We start from the raw sequence: 13,147 nt of genomic DNA, 5'->3' as shown, positions 1-13,147 counted from the left end.
CGGTGTTGTTCGACTTGTTTTCAGCCCTGCGTAGTTGGTGTTGACCCTGCGTGTACAGATGCCTGCAAGTCTCAGATGAATATCAAACAGGGCCCAGGGGCACGCATGCAAGACATACGCCGAGCAAAGCCTAACCGGAAGCGGAGTCTCTTGAACCGCAAGCTTATGCACCTAATACTGCCAATTATGGCGGGTCGCCTCCCATGATCCAACACATCACCACAATCCAGGCGGCCAGCATCACGCCCGACCAACTTACCTAGATGTTTTTGGGCCTTGAGCCGAGGCCTGTAGTGAAATTACTGCGACGCCTCGCGCCAAACAAATACTTTGGACATTAAAATTTAGCAACAATTCGAACCTTAACTCGACATCCGTTGGTCACCCTGTCCGTCACTGCCGGGCTTCCGTATGCTTAACCTCTCCGTGATCCCGACGAAAATGTACCTGCTTCTCCTCTCTTCGATACCCAAATCGTCCATGGTACTTTTACTACTAATTAGTACCCAAAGCTGCTGCTCGCACGCGGTCTCGTGCGTTTGTTCCTGGAAACTCTCTACAGGCTCTAACAATTAACATCGGACCCGGTCGGATACATCCGCCATTGACTCCGCCCCGAGCCGCACCAGCCGAAGCCGTTGCGACATCTTCCATGAAGGCGCCCTGGCCGTCAGCTGGTTCAAGCAAGTTGTTTGGTTTCGATACATCGGCCAAAGCCTGGTTCGCGGCCGCTGGAATTCCTTGCGTGCTGCAGTTCGAACGGCACCATCTTGACTCTATTCGGAAAGTCGATTGCTCCCTCCAACATTCCCCGGTCACGTTCTCTACCTCAAATACACCATGCGCTCCAAGCCGCTCCTTTGCATCGTTGTCCTTTCCATCATCGTCACCCTCTCCTCCGCGCTCGCACCTCCACATCTTCGCGCGCGGGCATCCAAACCAAAAGTACGCCGCGCATCTCCAGACTCATCCCCCCGCGACAATGTAAAGCGCGGTATCCACCTCAACGAAAAGACGGAGCCTTTCAGGGTCGATGGATCCGCATTTCCCGATGTGAAAGTCGGGTTTCCCGAGAGTTATGCTGGATTGATTCCTATCGACAAGGGCCCCGAGGAGCTGTTCTTTTGGTATGTGCCGAGCGAAAATCCGGCAGCCAAGGACGAGATTACTATTTGGTTGAGTGTGAGTTGAAAGAACATTGTGAAGAAATCAGAGGTTTGACGAACGATTAGGGTGGTCCGGGATGCTCTTCTTTGGCTGGCTGTAAGTGGTTTTGGTTTGTTTGTTGTCAGCAGAACAGCAAGAGCATTGCAGAGACTACGGCCTTGGAAGAAAAGCTTTTCTTGCTGGCAATCGGTCTATTAGTAGGTTCAAGATTGACACTGTGCAGTTTTCCGTGAAAACGGCCCCGTCACTTGGATGCCTGGAACTTTTGCTCCGGTGAAGAACAGTTGGTCCTGGACGAATCTGACCAACATGGTTTGGATTGGTAAGAATCTTTTCAGGAACCTTGCGAATTTCAGTTGAGTGGGCTGATTTTTCCAAGACCAACCACTGGGAACCGGTTTCTCTGTTGGAAAACCAACGGCCAAGGACGAGATTGAATTGGCAAAGCAATTCGCCGGATTCTGGAAAAACTTCATAGACACGTTTTCTCTGCATGGCCGTCGAGTTTACGTCACAGGAGAAAGCTAGTAAGTCAGCCGCCCCATGAGCAACCTCAGACTGACCAAGAAGCGCCGGTTACTACGTCTCATATATATCCGACTACTTCATCGAACAAAACAACACTGAATACTTCAACGTCAGCGGCATCGCATTATACGATCCATCCATCGGGTACCGGACAATCGACGAAAACGTAGCAACAATTCCCTTCATTGAGTATAACAAGGCCTCGATTCCCCTCAACGAATCCTTTACGCAACGCATTCGAGAAAAGTCTGCAAAGTGCGGTTTCGACGAGTATATCAACTACGCCCTCCAGTTCCCTCCGCTCGGCCCGCTCAAGCCGCCCAAGGGCATGTTTGACAACGGCACCGTCGACCCGGACTGCGACATTCAAAACGAAGCCATCAACGCAACCGCCCTCCTGCACCCCTGCTTCGACGCGTACATCGTCGGTCAACCATGTCCACTACTGTGGGACGTGTTGGGCTTCCCCTACACCGACTTCTACTTCCCGGAAGGCTACGAGAACCCCTACTTCAACGACAGCCGGGTTAAGAAGCTGCTGCACGTGCCCGAGACGACGTCGTGGAGTATCTGCGCCGAAGACCCCGTCTTCGCGACCGACAGCGGCGACGACCTGTCGCCGCCGCCGGCGCTCCCCGGCGGCCCCCTCGCCCGCGTCGCCGAGCACACCAAGAACGTCGTCGTCGCGCACGGCGCCCTCGACATGGTCATCATGCTCAACGGCACGCTCATGACGCTCAACCAGCTGGAATGGGCCGGCGGCCGCGGCTTCTCGCACCCCCCCGACCGCCCCTTTTATGTGCCGTACCACGTCGACGCGGACAAGGCCAGCTGGGCCGGCGCGGGCGTCTTCGGCTCGTGGACGGCGGACCGCGGCATCACGTACGTCGGCGTCGCGCTGAGCGGCCACATGGTCCCCGAGTACACGCCGTCGGCGGCGTTCCGGACGCTGGAGCTGCTGCTGGGCCGCGTCGCCAATCTGAGCGACACGCAGCCGTTTACGACGCCCTACCAGCGCGGCATCATGCAGCCCGACGTCCCGCTTGGCAGGGGCACGATTGTTGCGCAGGCGCAAAAGGTCGTGGCGGGCTTGGGGTATGCGGTTTGAGGGGTGGGTGGATTGAGCTGTGGGTAGGGGGTTTGGGATGGGGGGCGATGTAGGGGGCAAGAGCTTGTGGGTCGGTGGTGTAAATGTGTACGACTAATGCTGAATGAAGAAAACGCCTGGTGCCTTTGACCGGGCTTCTCTGGCAAACATCATGTTCCAAGCGGCCCCCGAATTCACCGTCCTTACTTACCCCTTCTTGCTCCACTTTTCCAACCAGCCCTCACTCTACTTACTGCCTGCCCAAAACGCCAAAACTCCAAAATCAGATTTCCAAAATAGAAGGAACAAGCTCACCCCAATCTCGCAGTCTTTTCACAAGTGGTACGATTTGCGTCCGCGCCGTCCGGGCCGCTGAACATCAATTTCAAGGCTAACCTTGTTGCCACATTTAGCCAAGATGGCGAACAGCAGTGGCGGTGATGGCGAGTGGGTGGACGTGGCAAAGCCATGAGCTGCTTTGCTTTTGCGTTGCTCTGCTTGGTAAGATGCTTGGTCGGACACGAGTGAATACCACTAACTCATTTCGCCTCTTCTGGCTGCTGCATGGTAGGGAGCGGGCGTTTGCGCTAACATTGTCGATGAAGGTCGTGATGACACACAAAATGGGACGTTTGATTGCTTCGCGGACGAGATATCCAACGGTTCGGTTCCTCCAGCTTCGTTTTCTCTGCAAGACGTCCAGGCTCTGCGACATGAGGTCGACGGGACCAGGAAAGTGAAGGGTTGGTGTCGTGGTGGAAGGCATTTGGAACTCCGCAGCTCTGTCTTCGGACGTCGGGCGTTCTTTGGGATGGATCGTGTAATGCCATCGCAAAGGAAGGAATGTGGATTTGGAAATGTAAACACTTGATCGGCGACGAGCCTTTTCCCCCAGACGTGTTGGAACTTGGGAGGTGGGTAGGAGCATATAGGAGAGCTGAGATTCCTATAGAAGACACACACGAGCGCCACAGTGTGTGATGAAAAGAAATGGCCAACTCCGAGGCTGCCTGGTGCTAAGCAAGAACGCAAAGAGACGGGTTGTCTTCCAGCTCCTGGTGCGTTCAATTAAAGAGCATTCAAGTGTTTAGCCCAAGGTGTGGGACGATTTAGGACCATGCTCAGGTCGGATTTCCTTCGTCGCCGACTGTTGCGGACTTGAAATTCAGAGAGAAGTCGCGGTGGGCCGCGAAAGAATTGTCGAGTCAAAGACAGGGGGGCTTTCAGGGGTGCTTTGATACTCTCTGTATGCACGCATCTCGAATTGGTGGTTTCAAAGCTCGCCGTAGCCGCGTGCCGTGCAAGTTGAGCGATGGGTAGTCTTGAAGCTGAAAAATTCTTTGAGCGCCCACGGTCATGTTGCCGCCAAAGCAGTCGAGGTGCGGCCTGCAGTCTGCACGAGAAGGAGAGAAAGAGAAGGAACATTCAAGCGCTTGTGTCTGAATGTGCAATGACTTGAAGCAGAGCCTAGGTTGGATTTCTTTCGTCACCTACTGTGACAAGCACCATCAACAACAGCGGCGAGTCCAGCCCAGTTGACCACGACCAGCGGCGCGCCAGCCGCAGTAAAAGAGGCTCCAAAAGCGGGCGGGCGCAGGCAACGAGCAGTCAATCAATCGTCAATCACTTTGATTTGGTTGATCAACCAGAAGTTGAAATCAGGGGGCCCCACGATTTGCGGAGCCCTTCCATCTCCGAATCGAGCAAAGGCTGTGGGTGACTGTCGCAGACCCTGATATGAGTCTGATGATCCTGATCCAGCCGCTGTTTGGAGAGGGCAAGACATTTTACGCGATGATGGCGGTGGCGAACATGGACCCTGATGTTCTTCGGTTGGTAGGTGTGGGTCGGGCGGTTGACGTGACCACCACCTACCTCACCTCCTTCCTGCTCACTCACTACAGCCGTACGGTACTCACGATGCTTTTGGCGTGAAGCTCTTCTCTTTCCTTTCGTCCCTTTTCTTTTCGGTTTCTAGTCGCATCATCTCGTCGTTCATCGATCGCGTCACTCGGAGTCGGAGTAGGGAGGGGAGAAGAGGCGGTGGCTCGGCCGGTACGGTACGGTACGGTGGTGGGGTGGGGGTGAGACTGAGACAACAGGCCGAACAAAACAGTCTCTGAGATGGACGGCCGGCCGGCCGACGGGCAAGCAAAAAAACGACCTCAAGCCGTTGGCAACCTCCGCCCATGGAAGATTCTCGGCTCTTACCTCAGTCGATTCGGTCGACCGGAAGAAGACGGGACAGACGGACTCGCTACCCAGACGGAATGACGATTGACGCGCCATATTGCGGAGGCGAGGCGCTCTCCGCGCGCCAGCCAGCGGAAAAAGGGAGGTTTTACGGGGGCGGACGAGGGGAGACGATGATGTGGAGGCGATGTGGAGGCGGAGGTGGACGAGAGCGGCGCGTGCGTATATGCTTTCGTGCTTTCGATTCTATCATTGTTGTGCCAGGTGCTCGTCTCCGTGGTGCCCGCGCTGGCTGGCTGGCTGTCACCTCGCTTCCTGCTGATGAAGGAATATCTACATACATGCGGGCGGAGGAGGTGAGGTGCCGGAGCTCGCTTGCATGCTTGTCTGGCTCTCTTTGGCAAAAGACAAGTCCAGCTGCAATCAACGACTCCATGATCATGGGGACGTTTGTCGAAACAAGAGGTACGGCAATCAATCCGCCTTTTTGTGCTCTAGTCTGAGCAAGCAATGGATGTGGGAATGACAGACTGCTTTGCACATCTCATAAATGAATCCGTATTGCTTGTGCGCATCATCCAAGGGCACATGGTGACGGGGGGATTCAATGGCATCGTGTTTGTTTGGCCTGTCTGTGCCCCTGGCTCTTCGCCCGTACCGAGTTGGACACACGGTGAATACCCGGGTCTGGCAGGTGTCGTCGTGGGTGGGTCGGACCGCAGCGCGGCACCTTACGTTCGCGAGCCAGTGCAGTGCAGTGCTCGCCTCTCACATCGTCTGTCTGACATCTGTAACTGCTGCTGCTTGCCGGGGCAATCAACATCGCGTAGGTACATCGTCACAAAACGGACGGACATGATGGTGGTGGTGGGACTACTGTCTGCCTTTTCCTGCATGGTGCCTGTCTGCCTGACCACCAGCCGTCAGAGTGCACAGAATCCTACCGTTGAACATACGTGTCCAGCTCCTCCTCCGCCCACACGGCATCGCTCCGGAAGGATCATCAGCGAGCGGCAGACAGAGACACGTGTTGAGAGATCCGGGGCATGTCTTGCCCGCGTGGTTGCTTGCGTGCGTGTGGTGTCTTATCGTACACAGACGTCGGCTGGCGGCAGCGGCAGCGGCAGCGGCAACGTCTGCCCGTCCATCCAAAGGTACTTTGTCGACAAAAAGACAGAAGGGCAGATGGCTGTGCGTGCCCTGCCGGTAGCCATGGGCAAGGCGTGGCAAGCATGGGACAAGCGGAAGCGGCGACGGCACTACACCGGCAGTAGTGATGCGTGGGCAGGCACCCAAGCAAGCAAGCAAGCAGGAGGCGTGATGTGATGCGGCTGCTGCCGGGCAGATGAGGCTCCCAACGGGTCCAATCCGGGTCCTGCGCAAGGCAGATGCGGCGGCGAGCCCTGCTGGAGATGAGGACCAGGCCAGGCCCAACCAGGATGCCATGCCGCTCCCTATCCATCTCGAGAGTGCCCAAAGTGGCGAGGTACAGGACGGATGCCAGGGCAAGGGGCGACCAATTTCTTTCGTTGCGCGTGGCCAGTCGAAAAAACCAACATCAATTGTTGTTTTTCGGTGTCGGCGTGCGCATGTCAAGAATCAAAGTGTCCACGAGGCTCGCCGAGTCGTACGATATGATGATGGCCATATGGAGTTTCCGTTCCGAAGGGTTTCTGTGACAGCTGCTGTGCGCCTGACCACCGCGGCTCCTGGAGATACACGCAGATGCGGCGGCGGCGGCGGCGGCGGGGTGCCAAACGTAGTCATCAGCCAGACAAAAAACCTCACGACGGGCAGAAAACAACAAGGCTACTCGCGAGACCCGACGCTCGCCCGAGATCCGACGATAGCCACAAGGTGCGAGCGTGGTCAGCTCCGCACCGCGGCACCTGTACCCCGAATGCGTCGTCCATCCCGGGGCTTGCCCCTCGCCCGACGAAGCCATTTGTGGAGATGGAGTTTGCAACCGAAGAGAGGACGTGGATGGATTTCTCGGGGTCCCCAGTGGAGGCGCAGGCACAGGGACGACGTGAGTGGGCCCAGCGCACGCAGTCGCCACCCAGGGGCCAGCCACGCAGTCACTCGGGGGCCAACAAAAGAGGTCATATTGAGTTTGTTGCGTGCAACACCCACCACAGATGCGATGGTGCTGTGGAAACTAGCGTCGTAGGGCTGATGTGAGAAGAGGTCAGTCTGTCAGTCTGTCAAACTCTCACAGCAACGACAAATAATTTCTCAGCAGAGGAGGACGAGTTGCAAATGGAGTAGCCTTTGTGGAAAAGAGCGCAAAGCTGACGAATAAGGGTAAGCGCTGACGCCCGGCCATCCGCATCAGGCAATTGCTGGGGCATTGGTGGGCAGGTTGGAGCGATGCTGGCTGCTCGATTAGGCTGCCCGCCGCACCTGCTCCGCTGACTGTATCCTGGGGACTACAGTATCAATCGTCGTCGTCGTCGTCCTTTGGGCGTCGTGGCCATTGGTCGCCGTGTGTGACTGTGGGGTTATAGTCCAGGATAGGTACATATGTACGTCGTGACAGTCGGCATACCTACCTTGTCCTGAGACCACGAGGTGTTGGGCTGATGCGGCTCTCAGCCAACAAGGTAAACACTCAATTTTTTGCTCCATCACGCGAACGACGAAAATGACGAAGCTGGCTGGTCGCCCTACCGGCCCCGCGAGAAGAGAGAGAGAGGAGCCGCCGTGCCGGGCGTGCGGGCGCCGAGAGCAATGACGACGGTGACGAAAGCAAGAAAGCAACAAGCACAAACAACGGACGGGATGAGGGCCGCGTTGGTTTGGTGGTGCAAGGAGCGAGCTGGACAACTAGAGATGAGACCCCTTTGGAGTCGGAGTCGGAGTCGGAAATCGGAGACGTGTGGCCTTACGGAGAGGAGAGAGAAATGACGATGATGACGATTGGTGATGATGATGATGATGATGATGTGCTGGTGGTGGTGGTGTTTGACTGACTCCCGTCCTCTGCACTAGCTATCCCCAGGTTCTGGCCCCGCCAACGAGTCGCGCGCTCGGCTGGTGACGTAGTTGTCTAGTTGCCATCCTTCCATTCCTCTGCCAGCAACAACAACAACAACACTCCTCCAACTGAGATGCCCGCGCCGAGGAGCAAAGCGCCGCACATGACTCGCTCCATCTTCGTACACCTATACCTATGAAGACTCCTTGCACCCATCGGCATCGCCGCGGTCTAGACGTAGTAGTATACATCCTGATGTGCACACGAGACGATGCGCCAGCCGACACGCTGGTACATGTTAGCCATGCCATGCCATGCCACGCCACGCACTCACGCCGCATATCGACAACGACGACGACGGGAGGGCGGCGTCTCAGAGCAAAAGGGGTAAATCGGAACCAGCATCGTTGTTCGCATGATCGGGTTGCTATTTTGGCACCATATTCATTCGTTGGCCCACGGCAGCGAATAGCGGCAACGGCTGCGGCTGCCGTGGCCGCAGCGCAGCAGCCCAGCATCACCAGTGGTGGCAGTACTACCAGCTGGTAATTTGGCGTAAACGTCTGGCTCCTTAGCCCCAGGGGCAGGCGGACAGACGGGCAGGCAAAGAAGCTTTCCCCAGTTGTTGCCATTATTACATATACTGGGAGCTGAAGCGATGATGAGATGGGATGGGTGCTGCTGCTGCTGCTGTTGTGTTGGTCGCACGCACGTGTCTCTCTACAGGTCGAACAAGGAATGCCCCGACCACCCAGTCGTCGGTCTGGGGCTAGGTACCTTTGCTGCGCTGGGCGGTTGGTTGGACACAGCGCGGCGTAGTAAGTAGGGTGCGCGTGAGCAGCAAGTACGTACATCCAACAATGTCGACAAGAGGGCTGCTGAGAGGACAAAGAAAGGCACCAACCCAGCATGTAGGTAAATACACACCAAGCTTGATTGTGTTTGTTGTACGCATCAACAGCTGCTACTCGCCGCTGAGCCCCATTCTTGGATTGCAGCTTGCTTTGCTCTCGCATTATCGGAACGACGACAAACGTGTGCATCCATCTCATCTACAGTACTCTTGGGTGGGTGGGTGCGAAGCGGACCCGGGAATTTGGGACTTGGTTACCCCACTGCGGTGACCACCCCATCCACCCACACCCCCCCCCCCCCCAAAACGAGAGATGGAGCTGGAGCTGGAGCTGGATGCTGGGTGGGTTTGACGGTTACATCGATCTGACAATAGACGAGAGACAGCTGATGGGATGAGCTACGTGCGGTGCCCGCTGAGGCTGGCTGCTGGCATGGCATGATGGCAAAGGCAAGGCGGCGGTGTTTGTGAGGAGCGAGCCCTATGTGCCCTCCTCCGTTGTGTGAGCTCACCGCGCGCATGTCGACTTCATGCTGCTGCTGCCGAAAGACAAATGTTCCTCTGATGGAGGGTGTATGTATGTGTGTTTGTGGTTCAGATGGCGCAAGGGACGACAGACGGCCTTTTTGCTGCCCTAGGTCCCTCGTAACCCCATCCAGCCGTGACCATCATCATCAATCAATTGTTTTGGTCATTGCAGAGGATTGAATCGAGGCGACCAGCCAGCGGTAAGATCATGACTTGAAGTCGCGAGATCACTCTTGGTCGGGTTCGGAGGATTCCCAGACCCCCCCTTTTTCCGTCATTTGATGAAAAAAACAGACGACGTTGACAAGATGGATGTAGAGAGGGACAAATGACAAATCTGCATGCCCCGAATCCAGAATATTCTAGGGCCCAGCGAATGCTCACCTGGACAGAAACGTAGTCAGCGTACAACACAACAAGCCGCACGGTCGAACAACTCTGGGGCGTGGTAGTGGTGGTGGGTGGTGCACCAGCTCGCGATTGCGCGAGAGACAAGAGTCGAGTAAGACCTGACCGTTCAATTGGGGGGGGGGGGGGGGGGGGGGGGGGAGAGTTCAGGTCTGGTCTGGTCCCGACAGCGCGGAACCCCGGTGGGTGGGTGTGGTGCACGTGGGCGCTTCGGCTACAGAGCTCACAGGTCCGATGCTGTGACGCGGTTATATCTCTCAGCAGCGGGAGCGTGGGATGGGATGGGAGATAGGGGAGACTGGAAGGATTTGCATTATCGTGAGAGATGATGGGGACGCGACCAGCAGGGCGGCGGCGGCGGCGGCGGAGAAACCTGGAGGTCGGAGAAGATGGAGTTGCCATGTCGAGCAGGTCGCACAAACGAGTCAGCTAGGATGCCATCTCGTGTGGTGTGTGAGAGGCAGCCAGTTGTGTGTGTGGGAGCCAGCTCAGCAGCAGAGGTACCTACCTACGGTACGTATCCAGAATCTCACACAGACTGACTGCCCAGGGCATTGACGTGGTGTTGCTCGTGCATTTCCCCGCGACCTATGGAACCCAGGGTCTCTCATGCTGCCTGTGCGCTGGCTGATGCTCCTACGGTTGGGTCCATGTCTCTCGCCCCCTTTGCAAAAAGCGCATGTTGACAAACAGGAGGAAATTGCATGTCCGTCAGCCCCCCGTCCATCCAATTCTCACCATCTCTCAACCGCAAACAGGAGGTGTCGAATCGGCCGACCGAAATGGGAGTCGACGGCCCCCATTCGTCAATGCGGCGCTGCTGGCTGGCTGGTTCAAGCGTTTCCCCCCCCCCAATTTCCGGCCTTTGTATCTATGCGATGCGGGGGGCGTACCACGCGCGTGCCTCATGAGCGCACCCGAGTCGTTGGACCGCAGGAGCAGCAGCGGATGTGCGGAAGGCCAACTGGGAAACAACAAAAAAAAGGAGCGCGTCGTTGGAGGCAGATGACCAGCCCAGCGTGGGATGATGCATAGTCAGACCCTCTGCGCATTGGCCGGGAGTGAAACTCGTGCAGATGGGGGCGGTCTTTGCAGAAGCCAGTCGACGGGAAGTGTTCCCCGGGGACGCACGCCTACAGGTCCGGGATAGAATGGCAAGGTGGTATTTTTGTTTTTTTAAATTCTTCCCTTCCCCGTCTGCGTCATGGTGTTGTGGCGCAAGTCGAGGAGGTTGTTTTTACCGCGCTGCTGGGTCCGGCCAGAGTGCAAGTATAGTGCTCCCCCAATGCTGCTGGTACCGAATGTAGCGGAACCTGCTTAAAAGGTCCTTGTCCTTAACCCTGAAACGTCATGAGCTCGACCCGGATTGAGCGCAGGGCGCATTAGCGATGCAGCGGCACGGCGCGGTCCCGTGGTGAAGTTGAATCTGGTCCTTGGAGGACTGACGATGAAAGCAGTGGTGGAGGATTCGGCAGTTGGAAAGGTACAGGGCAGCCCAGCCAAAACAGCGGAATGCCATCAGCCGGAGCCATGCACGCGACCCTAACCATAACCCTATTCGGTTTAGCCGCCAAACCAAAAACGCCCCGTCCTGGTGCCTGGGTATCATGTCTGGCGCTGCACCTGGCTGTTGGTTCTTGTTGGTCCAGCAAATGGTCCAACAAAACAGCAAAAGGAACAACTCTCGTCACTCTCGCCCCCTGCTGCTACTGCCTTGGGTGTCTTTGATAAACATCAGACGGCCGTCGGATATGCTACGAAACCGTGTTTGTCATTCCGAACCCGTGTTGCGATTCACGCTCCCGAATCCTCCACATGTCAGCCCTGGTTCGCTGCCCAGGCGCCGCCGTTTCGAGGCAGAGGCAATGGAACAACTGGAGGACGGGCTCGCCGACGGTTGGCAGGTACCAGCTGAGAGGAAGAGGCACCGTAAACGCGGATGGCAGTGCAGTGGCAGCAGTCTCAAACCCCCAGGTCTGACTTTGACCGCCTCGAAGCCGTTGGTTGCACGGCACTCTTAAATCTCCTTGCTGGCCCATTCAGAGACGGTACCACGTCACGCTTTCAGCAAGAAACACGGCTCCGAGACAAGTGGGCATTTTGCGTGGGGAGGCTGATGTGACGTGGAGCAAATTGTTCCGGGGAAAGGTGGTGCATATGCAACGAAGCGAGTGCAATCCGGGGGAGCAGAGCAAGCAGCCGCACAAGTGCACTCATGCAACGGGGCAGCAGCGGGCGCATGGAGGGACGGTCGTTTGACAGAGCGGAGAAGAGGAGCGTTTGTTGGATCACGAGCGGGCTCCTCGGGCTGGGGTTAGTTAAAGCTCCGATTTTAGTTGTGAGATTCTGGCCCTGATCTGCGCGACACGTGAAGCGTCTGTATGGAAACGGCAGCGAGCGTGTCGGTCGGTCGTGGGCGACGCCGTGGCAACTCTCGGTTGCGGAGAGGGCGCGTTTTGTGGGGTTGAGGGAGAGGACGTCACGCAGGGTCCATGATCAGGTGAAGGACTATTGTTGCAACGCTCCTCGCAGACAAGATGAAGTCGGGGTTGTATCTTGACCGGCACTGCAGCTGCTGCGGTATCACCGACCGACTTTTGCTGCCAGACAGTCATCTGCTGCTGCATCGAAGTCTCTTTGCTGAAAGCAGCTGCGTCGTCGCACATGGGCCTGACCTGGTGAGACTCGTCAAATGACTGCCACTTCATCTTTGCAGCGGGTCCAGGAACGCGGATGACGAGAGCAAAACATTCAAAGCAGACGTCACTGTGGTAGCGCTTGACTCGCCGTGAGAGGAATCGGTCGACGAGACGAGACGAGTGGGAGAGAGTGAGAGCTGCGCGCGGAAAATTCCTCGTGGCATGTGATTCAGCTATGGATGTGTGTACTGAACAAGCCACTGTGGCGAAGCTCAGGACGGATACTCTACCGGTGAACAAGGCAAATCGGAGCGACAGAGAGATGCAAAGTCACCGCAGAGAGGCCGTTTGTATGGAGCTTCACAAAAGGCCAGACCATGGACAGGCGAGGTCCGTCGGCAAAAGTTCGTGTGTATGTTCTATACGCGCGTGGCAGGCAGGCAAGCCGCGACTGGAAGGCCGAAAAGGGCCAAGGGGCGATAAAGGTGCAAGTCGGATGCGGCAGGGGCGTGTGACTTGCAGACGTGGTGGTGAGCAGAGTGCCCGGGCAGTGAGTGCAGCAGCCCAACAAGCCCCCCAGGCCAGGCCAGTGAAGACGGCCGTCCATGCGCGCAAACGCCTCAACTTCCTTGTGCCGTTGACTTGTCAGACAAAAAGCACTGATGCTGCTTCCAACAAAACCCAGCGAGCGTCCGCTACTTCACCCCAGCTTTCCTCTCTCCACCATCATCTCAACCGCCTGCACCAGCACCGCTGCGCTGCGCCTC

At 56.8% G+C, this 13,147-nt stretch overlaps 5 protein-coding genes across 5 annotated transcripts; 4 read left to right on the top strand and 1 right to left on the bottom strand.

Moving 5' to 3' along the window:
- Positions 1–840: 840 nt before the first annotated feature.
- On the top strand, positions 841–2,803 carry BKA78DRAFT_332115 (Alpha/Beta hydrolase protein; the record flags this gene model as incomplete). Its single annotated transcript, XM_066889947.1, has 6 exons — positions 841–945; positions 991–1,182; positions 1,233–1,263; positions 1,391–1,489; positions 1,547–1,694; positions 1,738–2,803. 6 exons carry the CDS (start codon positions 841–843, stop codon positions 2,801–2,803), a joined length of 1,641 nt encoding a protein of 546 aa, XP_066743744.1.
- Positions 2,804–5,195: 2,392 nt separating this feature from the next.
- Positions 5,196–6,301, top strand: BKA78DRAFT_371999 (uncharacterized protein; the record flags this gene model as incomplete). Its single annotated transcript, XM_066892719.1, has 1 exon — positions 5,196–6,301. Exon 1 carries the CDS (start codon positions 5,486–5,488, stop codon positions 6,299–6,301), a length of 816 nt encoding a protein of 271 aa, XP_066743743.1. The 5' UTR covers positions 5,196–5,485.
- Positions 5,834–7,252, top strand: BKA78DRAFT_371995 (uncharacterized protein). The gene has a single exon (XM_066892718.1). The coding sequence runs from the start codon at positions 6,321–6,323 to the stop codon at positions 7,143–7,145; it is 825 nt and encodes a 274-aa protein (XP_066743742.1). The 5' UTR covers positions 5,834–6,320; the 3' UTR covers positions 7,146–7,252.
- A 638-nt stretch (positions 7,253–7,890) lies between these two features.
- On the bottom strand, positions 7,891–8,366 carry BKA78DRAFT_317539 (uncharacterized protein). Its single transcript, XM_066888720.1, has one exon. It carries the CDS (start codon positions 8,291–8,293, stop codon positions 7,967–7,969), a length of 327 nt encoding a protein of 108 aa, XP_066743741.1. The 5' UTR covers positions 8,294–8,366; the 3' UTR covers positions 7,891–7,966.
- Positions 8,367–10,247: 1,881 nt separating this feature from the next.
- Positions 10,248–11,062, top strand: BKA78DRAFT_156388 (uncharacterized protein). The gene has a single exon (XM_066883024.1). The coding sequence runs from the start codon at positions 10,351–10,353 to the stop codon at positions 10,774–10,776; it is 426 nt and encodes a 141-aa protein (XP_066743740.1). The 5' UTR covers positions 10,248–10,350; the 3' UTR covers positions 10,777–11,062.
- The last annotated feature ends 2,085 nt before the right edge of the window (positions 11,063–13,147 follow it).

Source organism: Phyllosticta capitalensis (genome assembly GCF_038381095.1).
Source record: "Phyllosticta capitalensis strain CBS 128856 chromosome Unknown BKA78scaffold_6, whole genome shotgun sequence".
NCBI classification, from domain to species: Eukaryota; Fungi; Ascomycota; class Dothideomycetes; order Botryosphaeriales; family Phyllostictaceae; genus Phyllosticta; species Phyllosticta capitalensis.
Note: the sequence above shows the minus strand (reverse complement) of the source record. Positions and strands in the feature narration are given on the sequence as shown.